Source organism: Eleutherodactylus coqui, chromosome 9 (assembly GCF_035609145.1).
Source record: "Eleutherodactylus coqui strain aEleCoq1 chromosome 9, aEleCoq1.hap1, whole genome shotgun sequence".
Lineage (NCBI taxonomy): Eukaryota > Metazoa > Chordata > Amphibia > Anura > Eleutherodactylidae > Eleutherodactylus > Eleutherodactylus coqui.
Genome location: NC_089845.1, coordinates 33,916,799 through 33,930,271, shown reverse-complemented (window position 1 = coordinate 33,930,271; position 13,473 = coordinate 33,916,799). Strand labels below are relative to the sequence as shown.

General features: G+C 41.6%; 1 protein-coding gene across 1 annotated transcript in view; it reads right to left on the bottom strand.

Annotated features, from left to right (window-relative positions):
* Window positions 1-3,118: 3,118 nt before the first annotated feature.
* Window positions 3,119-13,473, bottom strand: part of GABBR2 (gamma-aminobutyric acid type B receptor subunit 2) — a 581,362-nt gene continuing 571,007 nt past the window's right edge. The window contains exons 17-19 of the mRNA XM_066578831.1: window positions 12,228-12,357; window positions 10,329-10,446; window positions 3,119-3,674 (exon numbers count right to left, since the gene is read on the bottom strand). Coding sequence (XP_066434928.1) covers window positions 3,509-3,674; window positions 10,329-10,446; window positions 12,228-12,357 — 414 coding nt within the window. The 3' untranslated portion in view covers window positions 3,119-3,508. The remainder of the gene's footprint in view (window positions 3,675-10,328; window positions 10,447-12,227; window positions 12,358-13,473) is intronic.

The window sequence follows — 13,473 nt, the reverse complement described above, 5'->3', positions numbered from 1 at the left end:
TCTGACGTCTGAAGACATTTTGATTGAAGGCTGTACAGCTCTGATGTCGGAAGATGTCCGGCAGGGTATTCTTACTGTATATTACTGGTCGCTCTGTTGTCGGGGGCCTCTCCAGCATGTTCCATACAGTAGTACTGGCTCTAGCCAGCAGATGGCGTCATTGTATAATGGCAGAAAGAGAGAACCCCCTAGGAATCCCTGAATCCAAAATTGGATTGCAAAGGGTTAATACCGTGTACACACTGCAGCAAAAATGACAGGATTACTTTATTCTATGGGTCGGTACGATTACTACAATGCCCAATTTATATATATATATTTTTTGCTATACTACTTTTAAAAAATAAAATATCTTTGGAAAAAAATATAATTATTTTCTGCCGCCATCTCCTGACCACCATAACTTTTTTTTATTTCTATGTCAATATAATTGTGTGAGGGCTCGTTTTTTGCGGGCCGTCCTGTAGTTTCTATTAGTACCATTTTGGAGTACAGATGACTTTTTGATTGCTTCTTATTCCATTTTTTTTTTTGGAGATGGGGTAGTGAAGAAAGGTTAATTGTGATGTTGTGCATTTTTTTCCCACGACGTCCACCATGAGGGGTAAATAATGCGTTACTTTGAGAGATCAGGCTTTTGTGGATACAGCAGTTTTTTTTTAATTCAGATCTTTTTAATATAAATATGGGAAAATGTTTTTTTTTTTTTACTTTTATTACCTTTTATTTCTTAATAATTAATAAAACTTTTTTGAAACGGATCCTTACATTTTTTTTCAGTCCCCATAGGGGATAAGAACTTGCGATGGTTTGATTGCTCCTGCAGCATGAGGTAATACCATGGTAATACATCATACCGTGATCTGACAGGTAATCTATCAAGCCATGCCATAGGCAAGGCTTGATTGGTAGCAGCCCAGGGGGGCTTTTTTTAAGAAGGCCTCTAGCTGCCATGGCACCATGCAATTTAATCACAGGAGGTTGCTTTGGACCCTCTGAACTCAGAAAGTGACATTTTAAGGGTTAATGGCTATGATCTGCAGTAGTGCTGATCACAGCTGTTGCGTGCGGGTCTCAGCTGTAAGAATCAGCCAGCAGCCATATTATAAGGAGCGGTATCGACCCCTAACTGTATGTCCTGGAGCGTTAAGGGGTAAAAAAACTAGTTCTGAGTTAACGTCCTTTGTTCAATAGCCTCATATCCTGGGCAGAATGCGGAGCAGTAATGAAAAAGTCTCTGGAGGAGCGGCCCTATCCTACATTAGACAGCTCATTGATATGAACGGCCACTATGTAACGCTTCAACATATCTGCAAAGCTGCCACAAAGGAATTGAAAACTTACTAGAAGGTTTTACCCACAAATAGCCAATCAGTGGGGGTCCCAGCAGGGCGCACTTTGTAATTAGCTTATATAGGGATTGTCCAAAGCAGAGAACCCCTCTAATGTGTAATGCAGAAGTGTTTCCACTATATAATGTATGGCACTTACACAGGAAATAGGAACACTCAATTCATTTCGGTTTTAAGGATGTGTGAATGAATTTGAGGGGCATGCTCCAATTTTGGCATGACCTTACATGCAATTTAAAGTTATTCTACACAAGAAGCTGAGCAACTTTGAAAATACAGTACATTACATATCTCCCATTTCACTGGAGGTACTTCATGTCCAGAATCGCATTTCATGATCATCAACAGAACTGTGACTATAAGTCAGCAAACCTGCCCTCAGACCCAACCCTAAAAGTTTAGCTGAGCTTTTATAAGAGGTTTTGGTGCCATGTGTAAGTGGAATCAGCAGATACACTAATCATGTATAAAATGAGAATACGCTTAGAGAGTTCAGCTCTGAAGCCTGCAGAACTGTGAAAGACTCTCTATCCTACCATACAGGCTGGTACAAGCGAAGCGATACAATGTAGCAACAAAGTTGCTCCACCCTTCTCTTCACATGGAAACAATGTAACAATGTTCTACAAAAACCACAAACACATGAAATTGGATGTTAGCAGCTTTCCTATAGAAAATATGAGGACAGTGGAAGTAAAACGAGTGAATACCAGCCGTTTTGTGCTATTTCGATCATCCTGCAGAACAAGTCCTACAGTACATGGTCTTTTAGTTTGGTATGAGACTGTTTGGAAGAATTGATGGCTCATAGTAATCTAATGATGAATGAAATTGGTATTCCAAATATAAAGTTTTTTTCACAATGCATATTCACCATTCGGTGCATTTTACCAATTAAATCAAGTGTTTATATACATACAATGTAGTACAAAATTTAGTAAAGAACTAGAATCTCTTCTCTGACATATCAAGAACTTGATTTCGGAAAGTAGACTATTACTTTCATCTGGTTCTTTGAATCTGGTGAAAAATACTTAAGCGTTGGCTGAATTCATTATTATAGAAAATGTAACACAATTCGGGAGCGGCGTCACATGTTGGTAAACATAACTGGCATCGGTGTGGCTATGAAGGAACAACCTGAACCCAATGGAAGATTGGTCTTATTGGACTTTTTCTGTGGCACTGTATGGAACAAATCAAACACAAATTGTGACAAATCATCCATCTCGTGACATATAAGCTATTTACTAGGTCCCAAGCCTGCAAGTCGCTCAGTTCTGTGCATTACAAAAAAATACAGAAACCTTGATAAAACATAGTCCCCAATGGCGAGCGAAGGAACGTATGCGTCCTTAAATTCTCAGAAATGCTGTGCTGCAAATTGTTCTGGCTCAGTACAGTAAAACCCTATGGACTCCATACTGCTTTCATATATACCACTGTGAAAACAGCTGAGTTCAGTTACAGAGACAAACCCTTGATAATACTGCATGTCTCACTGTCACCTGAGGGATCATTTGTAAAGATGCTCTGCCATGTATTGTCTGACATATGAAACACAAGCAGGGCTTATCATAGTGGAATGCATTGAGCATCTCCGCAGAATTGTGCAAACCCGTGTATGTTTCTCTGTAAGTAAATTCCTAGCTGTGCTGTCTCCTCTTTTTTTTTTTTTTTTCCTTTTTATTACATTTTTTAAACATTTTTTTTTTTTAGGTTTTTACATGTGTATAAAGTGTATTAACCAAAGTTCATAGCAGCCATATTCGTAGCATTGTGAGTTGGATTTAAAAAGTTACTTCTTCGTTCTGAATTTCTTTATTTCCCTTGTGCAAGATTCAGAATTCTGTCCTCTTGTTCTTTTGCTCGTAGAGTTTTGGGAAGAATTATTTTATCTGAGTCCTCTGAGTAAAGAAACAAAAACTCCACAAATAAGGCTCCAGGTATAACTCTGTGCATCTCTCTAACTCTTTCGTTAATAGCCCATGCTGGTTGAAATCGGCCTCCCAGGGTGACATCCTTAGAATTCCTCTGTCTCCATACATTAAGAGCAAATGTTATGTGTGTATAGCAAAGATTCTATATCAGAATGTGCAGTTGAGTCTTTCTTGAGAAATTACAGGAGTAGTCCAGGAAGCCTGTTTCACCCGTTTCTACAGGCCAGAGACCATTACTTGGAAGGAAGGCTGCACATGTCTGTGCCGGGGGCTGGCACTAGGGCTTACACACGGACTGGCACAGCTTGCATCCACGCCACCTATTGATGGCAAGTAGGCATGGTGGAGGATGGGTAGTTGTAACGATAGCCGTCGCTGTATGCTGTGAAGAAATAAAGAGAATTAAACAAAATGTATTGTAACTTTATTCGGTAGCCCCCATTATCTCTCCATATAATCTTAGTTTTGCTCTCTTGTTCTACACAACTTTTTCATATGCTTAGGCTGCACAGTGACTTTTGATCCCAGTTGCTCAAGGACTTATCTAGTCTTAAGTTTCATTTCAGTGTCCAAATTGAATGGTTTCCACAACTTTATATAAGGGAGAGCACACAGCCAAATCTCCTCCCAGGTCCAATTTTGGAAAAGGGAGAAAGTGACCCCAATTTTGTAATAGGTGGGGTTTTTAGCTGTTGGACCCCACTGCTGGCCAGAGATGTAGGGCTATATCCTATATCTATGTCATAAATCTCATTGGTGGCAATACTCCTTTTCAGTTGCTCCTATTATGCAGCTCAATAGATGTGGCAAAAGTCACTGTGTAGGGTAAAGGCACTTGACTGTTATATTATAAAGACATGAATAGTTTATTTATACTAAGTTTCAAGCAAAAAACGTTAATCTGCGCATACGTATATGAAAAGGCGAAGTAAGAAAATTGTGGAAACATGTTTATGTTTGGTTAGGTAACAAAAAAGGTGAAAGGAAACTTAGAAAAGGTCAAACAGGTTCTAGAAAGTGAGCATAACGAGTAAGGGTACAACGGCAAGGTAAGAGTGACTGTGAACAGAAGAGAAAAAAGGGGGGATTCTCAGATTCAAGATTCTCAGGAACTGTTGCAAGAAGAAACTTGTTAGAAACTTTGCCCTAGTACAAAACTGATACTTGGAGCAACTCATCTTCCCTCTGTAAGAGTACAGGTGGAGGAGGCCTTCGGAGAAAAGGCTGAATTAGAAAAACACAACAAGCAAATGTGCATGGAACGGCAAGACTTGGTTAGCGCCAAAGAGGACAGAAGAAACTGTCTGTCACTACAGAGTTCCAGAAGAAGATGATAGTTGATCTTCCATTACTGTATACTTATAGAAGGTATACTTATAGCTTATAGCTATAGTTTAGGTGAATATAGAAGGTAGTGATAGCTACAATGTCCTCCCAGCAGGCAGAGATGGTACTGGCTGTAGCTGGTCATGTGATGAAGCATCATGGGATTGCTAGCACAGAACAGAATAAGAGAAAGTAGAGAGAAATCTAAAAATCGATATAGTATCTGCTAAGTGTCAGACAGGAGGCTGCACTGCATGGAAGTGACTGCAATATACATAAGAGGCATCCAGAATATGAGAGGCAATCAAGTGAGGGGTACAGGGATGGAAAAATGTGTTCTTGCCGTAGTAGCCTTTTAATGGGCTTACCAAATGCATCTCCCTCTCCCTGTGGCATGCTGTTGTCGAACTGCTAACTTATGTATCAGACTTCTGATCATTTCTATGGCATACTTATGAATGTTCCATAATTTTATGTTGCTTCAGCAGTGGAGTTACAGTAGATGGAGACAGTTTTATAATAGGACATTTTACAACTGCACCCTTGAAGGAGTCTTTCTAACTTAAAGGTTCATAATAGATAAAACTGAAAAGTTAAGGTCGTGTTTCCTGAAACTATCTACACCCTTTCCTTTTCTGCAGGCTCAGCGTCTTTTGGGAGCCACATTGAAGGCCAGCTGCGATTCGGGAGCCTCGATCAGAGAAGTATATATGCATAGCTTTCTTATTATTCTGGACACATGTTCAAAAGCAAACATAATTATAACCTCCAACCAGTCCTGTGATCTCAGCCCAGAGCTGCTGACACAAATGACAACCCTCAGTTGCTTGTTGCATGTCCTTCCTGTGCAGACCGAGTACCAGCATCATCACAGTAATCAACATAACACAAACTGCCTATATAATTGTGCCCAACACACATAATTGCCCACAATATCGTGCCAGCCATATAACAGTGTTAATAAATAAGATCACAAGGCTGTGCACCCGGTATAAATGCTATTAGAACAGTCAGCCACAACATTGTCTGTACAAAGTCTCAGGGATAGCACAACATGTTCTTCTCCTATATGGTCATGCAGAGGTGTAACTTGTAGCTCCTGGGCCCCCATGCAAAACCTGTAACGGCCCCCAAATACAATGCTTCATTCATAGTACTGGGCTCCCTATATGGAGAAGAGAGGCCTTATGGGCTCCCTAAGGCTTATGGGCCCGGGTGTAACCGCATCCCCTATAGTTACGCCCCTGTGGTCATGTATTCTTCTCTACCCTTCCAACAAGAACGTATATGCAACCTCTCGGCAATAACTGTGTAGCCATCTATTCCTGTGCCAGTCTTTGTAGCCACTGATCACCACCAGACAAGACAAGTTGGGCAGAAAAGATGAGATGATGTTGCATTTTAAGTCATTACCAGGAGTCCAGAATTGTCCCACTCGCCCCTAGATACTTGAAGTAGGGTTGGGTGGCCATTAGACACATGAAACAGGTCTGCGAATCGCCTGTGGATTCTCGGGCACCTTGCTTCTGGTGTTTTAATTATTCTTATATATTCCAGGAAATGATGATTGTCTTGGACATTCTCTTCAACACCCAATACAGTCAAACCTCTAGTTTCGTTGGTAATCTGTCCAAAAGCAATCGGCTAAACTTGAAACCAATGAAACTAGAGGCAATTATTTCCATAGGAATCAATGTAAGTCCAATTATTTTTTGTTTTAGACATTCCAAAAAACCCACCAAACCACATCTTTGTATAGCGTTCAGCGTTGCTTTTTCAGCGCAGCACTAAACGCTGTACAACACTCCCATTCGTTTCAATGGGGCTGTTCACACAAGCCGTTTTCGGCTCTGTGTCGCTCAATGAAATGAATGGGCAGTGATTTCAGCACTGCCAAAAACATGGCACAACTTGGTACCACGTTTTTGGCAGCGCTCCTCCCCACCTCCACTGTCACATCACTGCTATCACCCCCAGACTGCTCAATCTCACATCCCCTCTGCTGGGGCTGACAGCCATCCTCCAGTTGATGGAGGGGCTATTCTAGAAGAGGATACAATTGTTACATTCGCAGGATTTCTCTCCTTATGTAAACAGATTATCATAATTACATATTCATGGGGAAGCATAACAAATGTGGGAGCAGCTGAGCACTATTATATCTCACTGGCTCTACACCGCTCTGTTTAATTAAACACTGAGACATCAGGAAGATTCTGCTGGAGCCTCGGAGTTCTCCATAATTTATGGCCAATCATGATAAAATAAAAATCAATATACTCACCTTGCAGGTGACATGGGTGTCCCGTGGGCCACTCTCCGGACCTCCGTGCAGGCTGCAGAACATCTTGCTAGTGACAGGGGATTGAAATCCCCCACTTCCAGTAAGAGATCGCTCTGATTGAGTTGGCTGAGTGACAGCCCACACAGCCAATCACAGCCAGCGCTGGATGCTCCAATCACAGCCATTCATCCATGAATGGCTGTGATTGGAGCAATCCATGAATCACTGTGACGTTAGCAGTGAGGTCACGTGGGCCGGCGGCGAAACCAGAAGCAAGCGACGTAAAAGCAGACGAAATCCAACTATGAAGAATCGGCGAAACTGGAAACCGGAGAAAGAAGGAGGCGACGAAAGGAGAGGTATGACTGTCTATCCTTTTTGTACCTGTGAGTACAATGTGTCTTTACTGTGTATGCTCATTTTATGGGCCTTATGTTTAAACAAAGACATATACAGAAATCTCCACTGTAACCTTCATCCCAGGACACATGATGGACCGGAATCCACTTCAGAAGACTTATCAGAACACAACTGTATGTTTTATCATGACAAGTCAGACTTGGTAATCTATGGGACATCCTGACCATCAAAGCCCCCTGGTCACTCATCTTGTAGTAACCTTGTCGGTATCTGGTAGATCTCCCCTTTGAAAAGCTAAACAGTTTCCATGAAGATATAGGTAAGTACTGGTAATTAAATGACCCTAAAGATAGGGGGAGCACAGTGATACACCCTGGTAATTGTCATCAACCACCTTAATATGCTTTTTAGGTGAAATTCCTATTATTTGAGGTGCTGTATTTCTACTATTTTCTTACTACATGAATGAGCTATAAACCATTTTTAGGCTCGTTATCATTGTGAAGATTTAGACTACATTACATATTAGATCGGGGCTCACACATTATCATTATTAGCCCCTTTGAAGTGAAGCCGTACAATTCTGTAAATATCTTCTCTGCCAATTATTCACAATGTAGATCACTTTGAATCGCTTCACATTATGAGTCTTATTAACCCTTTCCAATCCAATTTGTATCCTGGTTTTCCTAGGGGGCTTTCTCTTTTTCTGCTGTTATACCACGGCGCTATCTGCTGGCTAAAGCCAGTACTGCATGAGGTGACACGTTGGATAGGCTCCGACAGCAGAGAGGCTGGCAATATACAGTAAGAGAACCCCGATGGGCGTCTTCCAACATCGGAGCTGTACAGCCTTAAATCATAATGTCTTTAGACGTCAGACAGCGGATTGGAAAGGTTTAAGGTTTATTAAAGGGCCACTCGGGTGAATTTTTTTCATTCATTGTGTAGCTATCCCCCAGTATATATAAGTTGGTTAGTATTACTTTGGTTAGTTAATCCCTTCTCTCTGAAACTCCTGGAGTTCTCCTCAGGTTGGTCATGTGATCTCAATGCTGACAAACTAAGACTTACTTGGGTTTCTGTGCTCTCAAATTAGTTAGATTTTCAGTCAACATACCTCCTGTGTAGTGGACCCTACCACACAAGCTCTTTAGAGGGGGCACAGACACTCCTATCACAATTACTGCTGATGATTAGAGATTTCTGTCCCACAGTTATAATAGAGGAAATGACAGCTCAACGTCCTGACTGTAGACTTATGGTCTGTATTTTATTTAGATGAATATAGATGGTAATTGCAGTTTCCTCCCTGCAGGCAGAGATGGTACGGACTTCTAGCTGCTCATGTGATATTGTGCTGATGCATCATGGGATTGATAGCACAGAATAGTGAAAGAAAAAGCAGGGACATATCTCTGATGCTTGCTAGATGCCATGTTAATGCAGACTGGGATGGAAGTGACTACAATATACAGAGGAGACCTCCAGAGTGTGATAGCCAATCAGGTGAAGGGGGCAGGGATGAGAAAAAATGTTTTCATCGGAGTAGTCCTTTAAGGGACTTCTACCTAGAAAAAAATAGCTACAAATCCAAAGTAGGTTATTGGTTGCCAGTTCTGCAGAGCAACTGAATTTATGGCCCTGTAGTTCTGAACGCCCCTGAAGACTGTGGAAGAGAGGGTGGGATCAGACAGGCAGGAAACGTATCCTTCTCCTGGCCGCCAGTAACTGGTGGAGCTCATTGGTGTTTGTGTATGCTACAACCATCCCGAGTTTGCTTTCTGTGCGAGCCTACCCTAAGGGTGCATTCACACACCGGCGAGTTTCAGGCGTAAGTTCTGTCCGATAGCAATAAGTATGGAACTCATGCGTGTTAATAGCACCTTGATTTCAATGTGTTTGTTCAGATGAGCGACTCTTTTGCTTGCAGCGAGGCTGCGGGATCGGAAGATCGCTGCATGTACTATTTTTTGGGTTATTCTCCTTAAGGAATCATCCATTACTTCCTTTGGGATCTTTCAAAAGAAACAAATATCGCATTGCTCCGCATTCCATGTCATTTGCATGCGGGTGCGATTTGGGTGTAACTATTGGAAGCACATGTGTGAAAATCACAAGTACATAGGTGTGTGCGATGCGTTGTTTTAACCCTTTCCAATCCAATTTATATCCGGGTTTTCCTAGGGGGCTTACTCTTTTTCTGCCGTTATACAACAGCGCTATCTGCTGGCTAAAGCCAGTACTGCATGAGGTGACACGTTGGATAGGCTCTGACAGCAGAGAGGCTGGCAATATACAGTAAGAGAACCTCAACGGATGTCTTCAAACATCAGAGCTGTACAACCTTAAATCATAATGTCTTCAGACGTCAGACAGTGGATTGGAAAGGGTTAAAGCAAAAACGCATCACGTTTACAAGCGCGATATCCATCTGAGTTTGCCATGTGAATGCAGCCTAAGGCTGGTTTCACGCTTGCGATAGAATCGTGCAATTTTCATGCGATGCAAGAGTGAGTGCAAACGCAGAATTATGTAACCCATGCTTTTCAATGGTTTCCTTCACATCTGCGATGTTTTCACTCATGTGATGTAGCGTGGGGAAAAAAATTGTGGAATCTCCTAGCTTTCTGTGTTTTTTACTTTTTTTGTCTCCCATGTTTCCCCCTGCAGCTTCCTTTTTATCGCATTCCAAATCACAAACTTGCAATTTTCATGCGATGAGTTCTTAACATTAGAAAGTTCTTTAAGTCCTATTGATTTTCGCGCTGACCCCTCCCCCCATCCAATTTGTTTTTCCTTCTTTTTGTTTCCTTTACAATCTTTACCCCCTCCCCCCCCTTTCTTTTTATCCCCACCCTCTAATTTCTTAGTTTATATTTACTTTAAAAGTTTTAGAGATAAGGGGCCAAACAGGGCTAATTTACAGATATAAAGTTTTCATTTGTATCTTACATGAAAAAGATGTAGAAGTGATAATTATTTAGTGAAATGCCTTTGTTGTCTCAATTAAAATCAATGAAGTGGGAAAAAAAACACACAAAAACCCTATCCAGCTCTACTTACTGCTCTGGTGAATTAATATCTTCTATAGTATCTTTGCTGGTTCTGGACGATTCTATAGTGTTCCACTGTGGAGTCATGTTTTGATCATGGTGATTTTTTAAAACTGCTTTCTCGCCATCTGTAAGCACAACACGGAGTTTATATCACAGCATCATCTTGTTTCTTATTATGGAAAACAATGTAAATACTATCTTAAACACAAGCAAACATTCTATACATTTACTAAAGAGAAACGGATCCTAGAATGGTAGAATTGGAAGAGACCTCCAGGGTCATCAGGTCCTCCAGGGTCATCAGGTCCTCCAAGGTCATCAGGTCCTCCAGGGTCATCAGATCCTCCAAGGTCATCAGGTCCTCCAGGGTCATCGGGTCCTCCAGGGTCATCGGGTCCAACCCCCTGCTCAGTGCAGGATCTCTAAATCATCCCAGACAGATGTCTGTCCGCCTCTGAAGATGTTTGTACCAGTTTTTCTTCTTTAGATCCAAGTACACGAGACTGCCCCTCTTGCTGTCACATGCTACTTTTCATGGCTGCTCTAACCATGAGGCAAACTAGTCAACTACAGCGGGCTCACCGGCAGCCACATCTGAAGACGCAGAACAGTTGAAAGCTACGTAGGGCAGATCAGAAGCCTTGGCTCTCCTGTCTCAGGTGGCCCCATCCCTACTCACATCTGATTGGATCCTCTTCTAGCACAGCTTCAAAGGAGGACGCTTCCTCTGCTCAGCATAGAGGTCTTGCCCACCTGTCTGGGGTCTCCTCTATAGCAGCTGTTTGTAAGCCATCTACTTACCTGACTGACATACCTGTCCTCTCCTGAAGTCCCTGCGCTCAATGCACTATGACTTGCACAAGTCCCCTTTATTAGCATATCCTAAATACAAATTCTTTAATCTCATTTCTGTTTCACACGTTTAAGCGCCATTATCTGAGTAGCTTACAGCGGACATACAAGTCTACTGAGGGGAGTAATGCCATTCATGTAGAGCAGGATACGCCTGGTAGACTCAAGTTATCTCACATGGTTTGTTTCCAACATACCAAATGTCTTAGCCATGAGTCTTTTAGTACTTTCCTAAATTACACTTGCTTACAATAGAGAACAAGCTTCTTCTTTTAACTCTGCCCGACATTAGCTAATTACCAATTTTGTCAAATTTTGGGAAATATTTGTAATAGAATTAAGGGTTTTTGTCCCGTGATGAACGAGCGTATCATATAGTCAGTGTGAATGTAATTTCTAAGGCCCAATGTCAACGGCAAATTTGATTTGCGGAATCTTAACTGCATGTTAACTGCACTTACTTTTGTCATAGCCACATAGAAAATGGCGAGAGTTCTGTAAGTGAGAGAGCCGCTGCTAACCGTTACTGCTGCTCTAACCTCTAACTTACTAATATCTGAAGACTTTTACAATTTGGGTGGAAATGTTTTTATTTCAGAATATGTTTATTGGTTTTCCAATCAACATTACAATATTAAATACGATTGTAAATAAGGGACAGTATAACATATTACTAGGCGTGCTGGGGTCGTAGGCGGCCACAAAGGGGACCCCTTCCTGAGATTATGGGAACATAGACTTCAAAAATCAGTTGTGATTGGAATAAGACCGTCTGTGGTCCAGGGCGTGAGCGCCGTTCCCAGGGAGGTGCAGCATACGCATCAACAGGTCGCACGAGCTCCATTTTCTACTTGTTGCTGACCCCCAATTGGCCACCATTAGATTAATTATTTCGGGGGTCCCCGATAACCCCCATTCCCAAGGGTGGAAATATTTTTGAAGTATTTTTATTTCTTTCTCTACAATCAGACTGATTGATATTACAGCGATTAACGAGTTCTGCGCCGACTTCAGTCTCATCTCAGAGTATCCATCTGACCTTCCAGCGCCTTACCTTTGTTGTCTGTGAAGTTCTGTATGCTGAGTATATCATTCAGGTCCTGGTAGTGGTTCTGCTTAATATACGTTGTTTTCTCTGGAGTGTCTTGAAGTTGCATTGTAACCTCCTCAAGATCCTTGTCCAGCTGGAAGTGTACAAATAGCAAAATGTTTCTGTTAATCTAATTTGTCGTATAATAGAAGGTGAACACTGAGATGTAAAACACGTTAATGACTAATTTAAAGTGATGATTGGAATAGAAAAGAATTTACCATCAGTGACAGAAGAGCAATGAAAGATGACACTGTGCAGCAAATGTTTTTAATAGAGATGAGCGAGCGTACTCGATAGGGCAAACTACTCGAGCGAGTAGTGCCTTATGCAAGTACCTGCCCGCTCGTCTCTAAAGATTCGGGTGCCGGCGCGGGTGAGAGGTTAGTTGCGGGAGTGAGCAGGGAGGAGCGGGGGGAGAGAGGGAGAGAGAGATCTCCCCTCCGTTCCTCCCCGCTCTTCCCCGCTGCTCCCCGCCCCCTGCCAGCACCCGAATCTTTAGAGACGAGCGGGCAGGTACTCGAATAAGGCACTACTCGCTCGAGTACTTTGCCTTAGCGAGTACGCTCGCTCATCTCTAGTTTTTAACAAGTTCTGTAACAGAAAGTAATTAATACGTTTCTGTAAAATTAAAACCTGCTGATTCCACTGATAAAACAGAATAGCAGCAGCCCGTCTCAGTTTCAAACTATTTAACCCCTTAGTGACCAAGCTTTTTTTTTTTGGTTTAAAAAAATCATAACTCCTTTATTTATCCATTGACGTCGCTGTATGAGGGCTTGTTTTTTGTGGGACGAGTTGTATTTCTCAATGGTGTTATTTACTGTACCATGTAATGTACTGAAAAACTTTTAAAAAGTGGAGTAAAATAAAAAAGGAATAAAAGTTCCACCATCTTTCGGTGCGTCGTCTTTCTACGGCGCACAAAGTGCAACAAAAATGACCTGATAACTTTATTGTTTGGGTCAGTACGATTACTACGATACCAAACGTATGTAGTTTTTTGTTTTTTTTTTTGCTGTACTACTTTTATTTGTAATTTTTTTTAAAATTATTTTCTGCCGCCATCTTCTGCACGCAATAACTTTTTTCCTTTTTCCGTCCACAAAGTTGTGCAATGACTCATTTATACACACATACGACTTTTTGATCACTTTTTATTGCATTTTTTCTTGGAGACAGAATGACCCAAAAAGAGCATTTCTGGTGT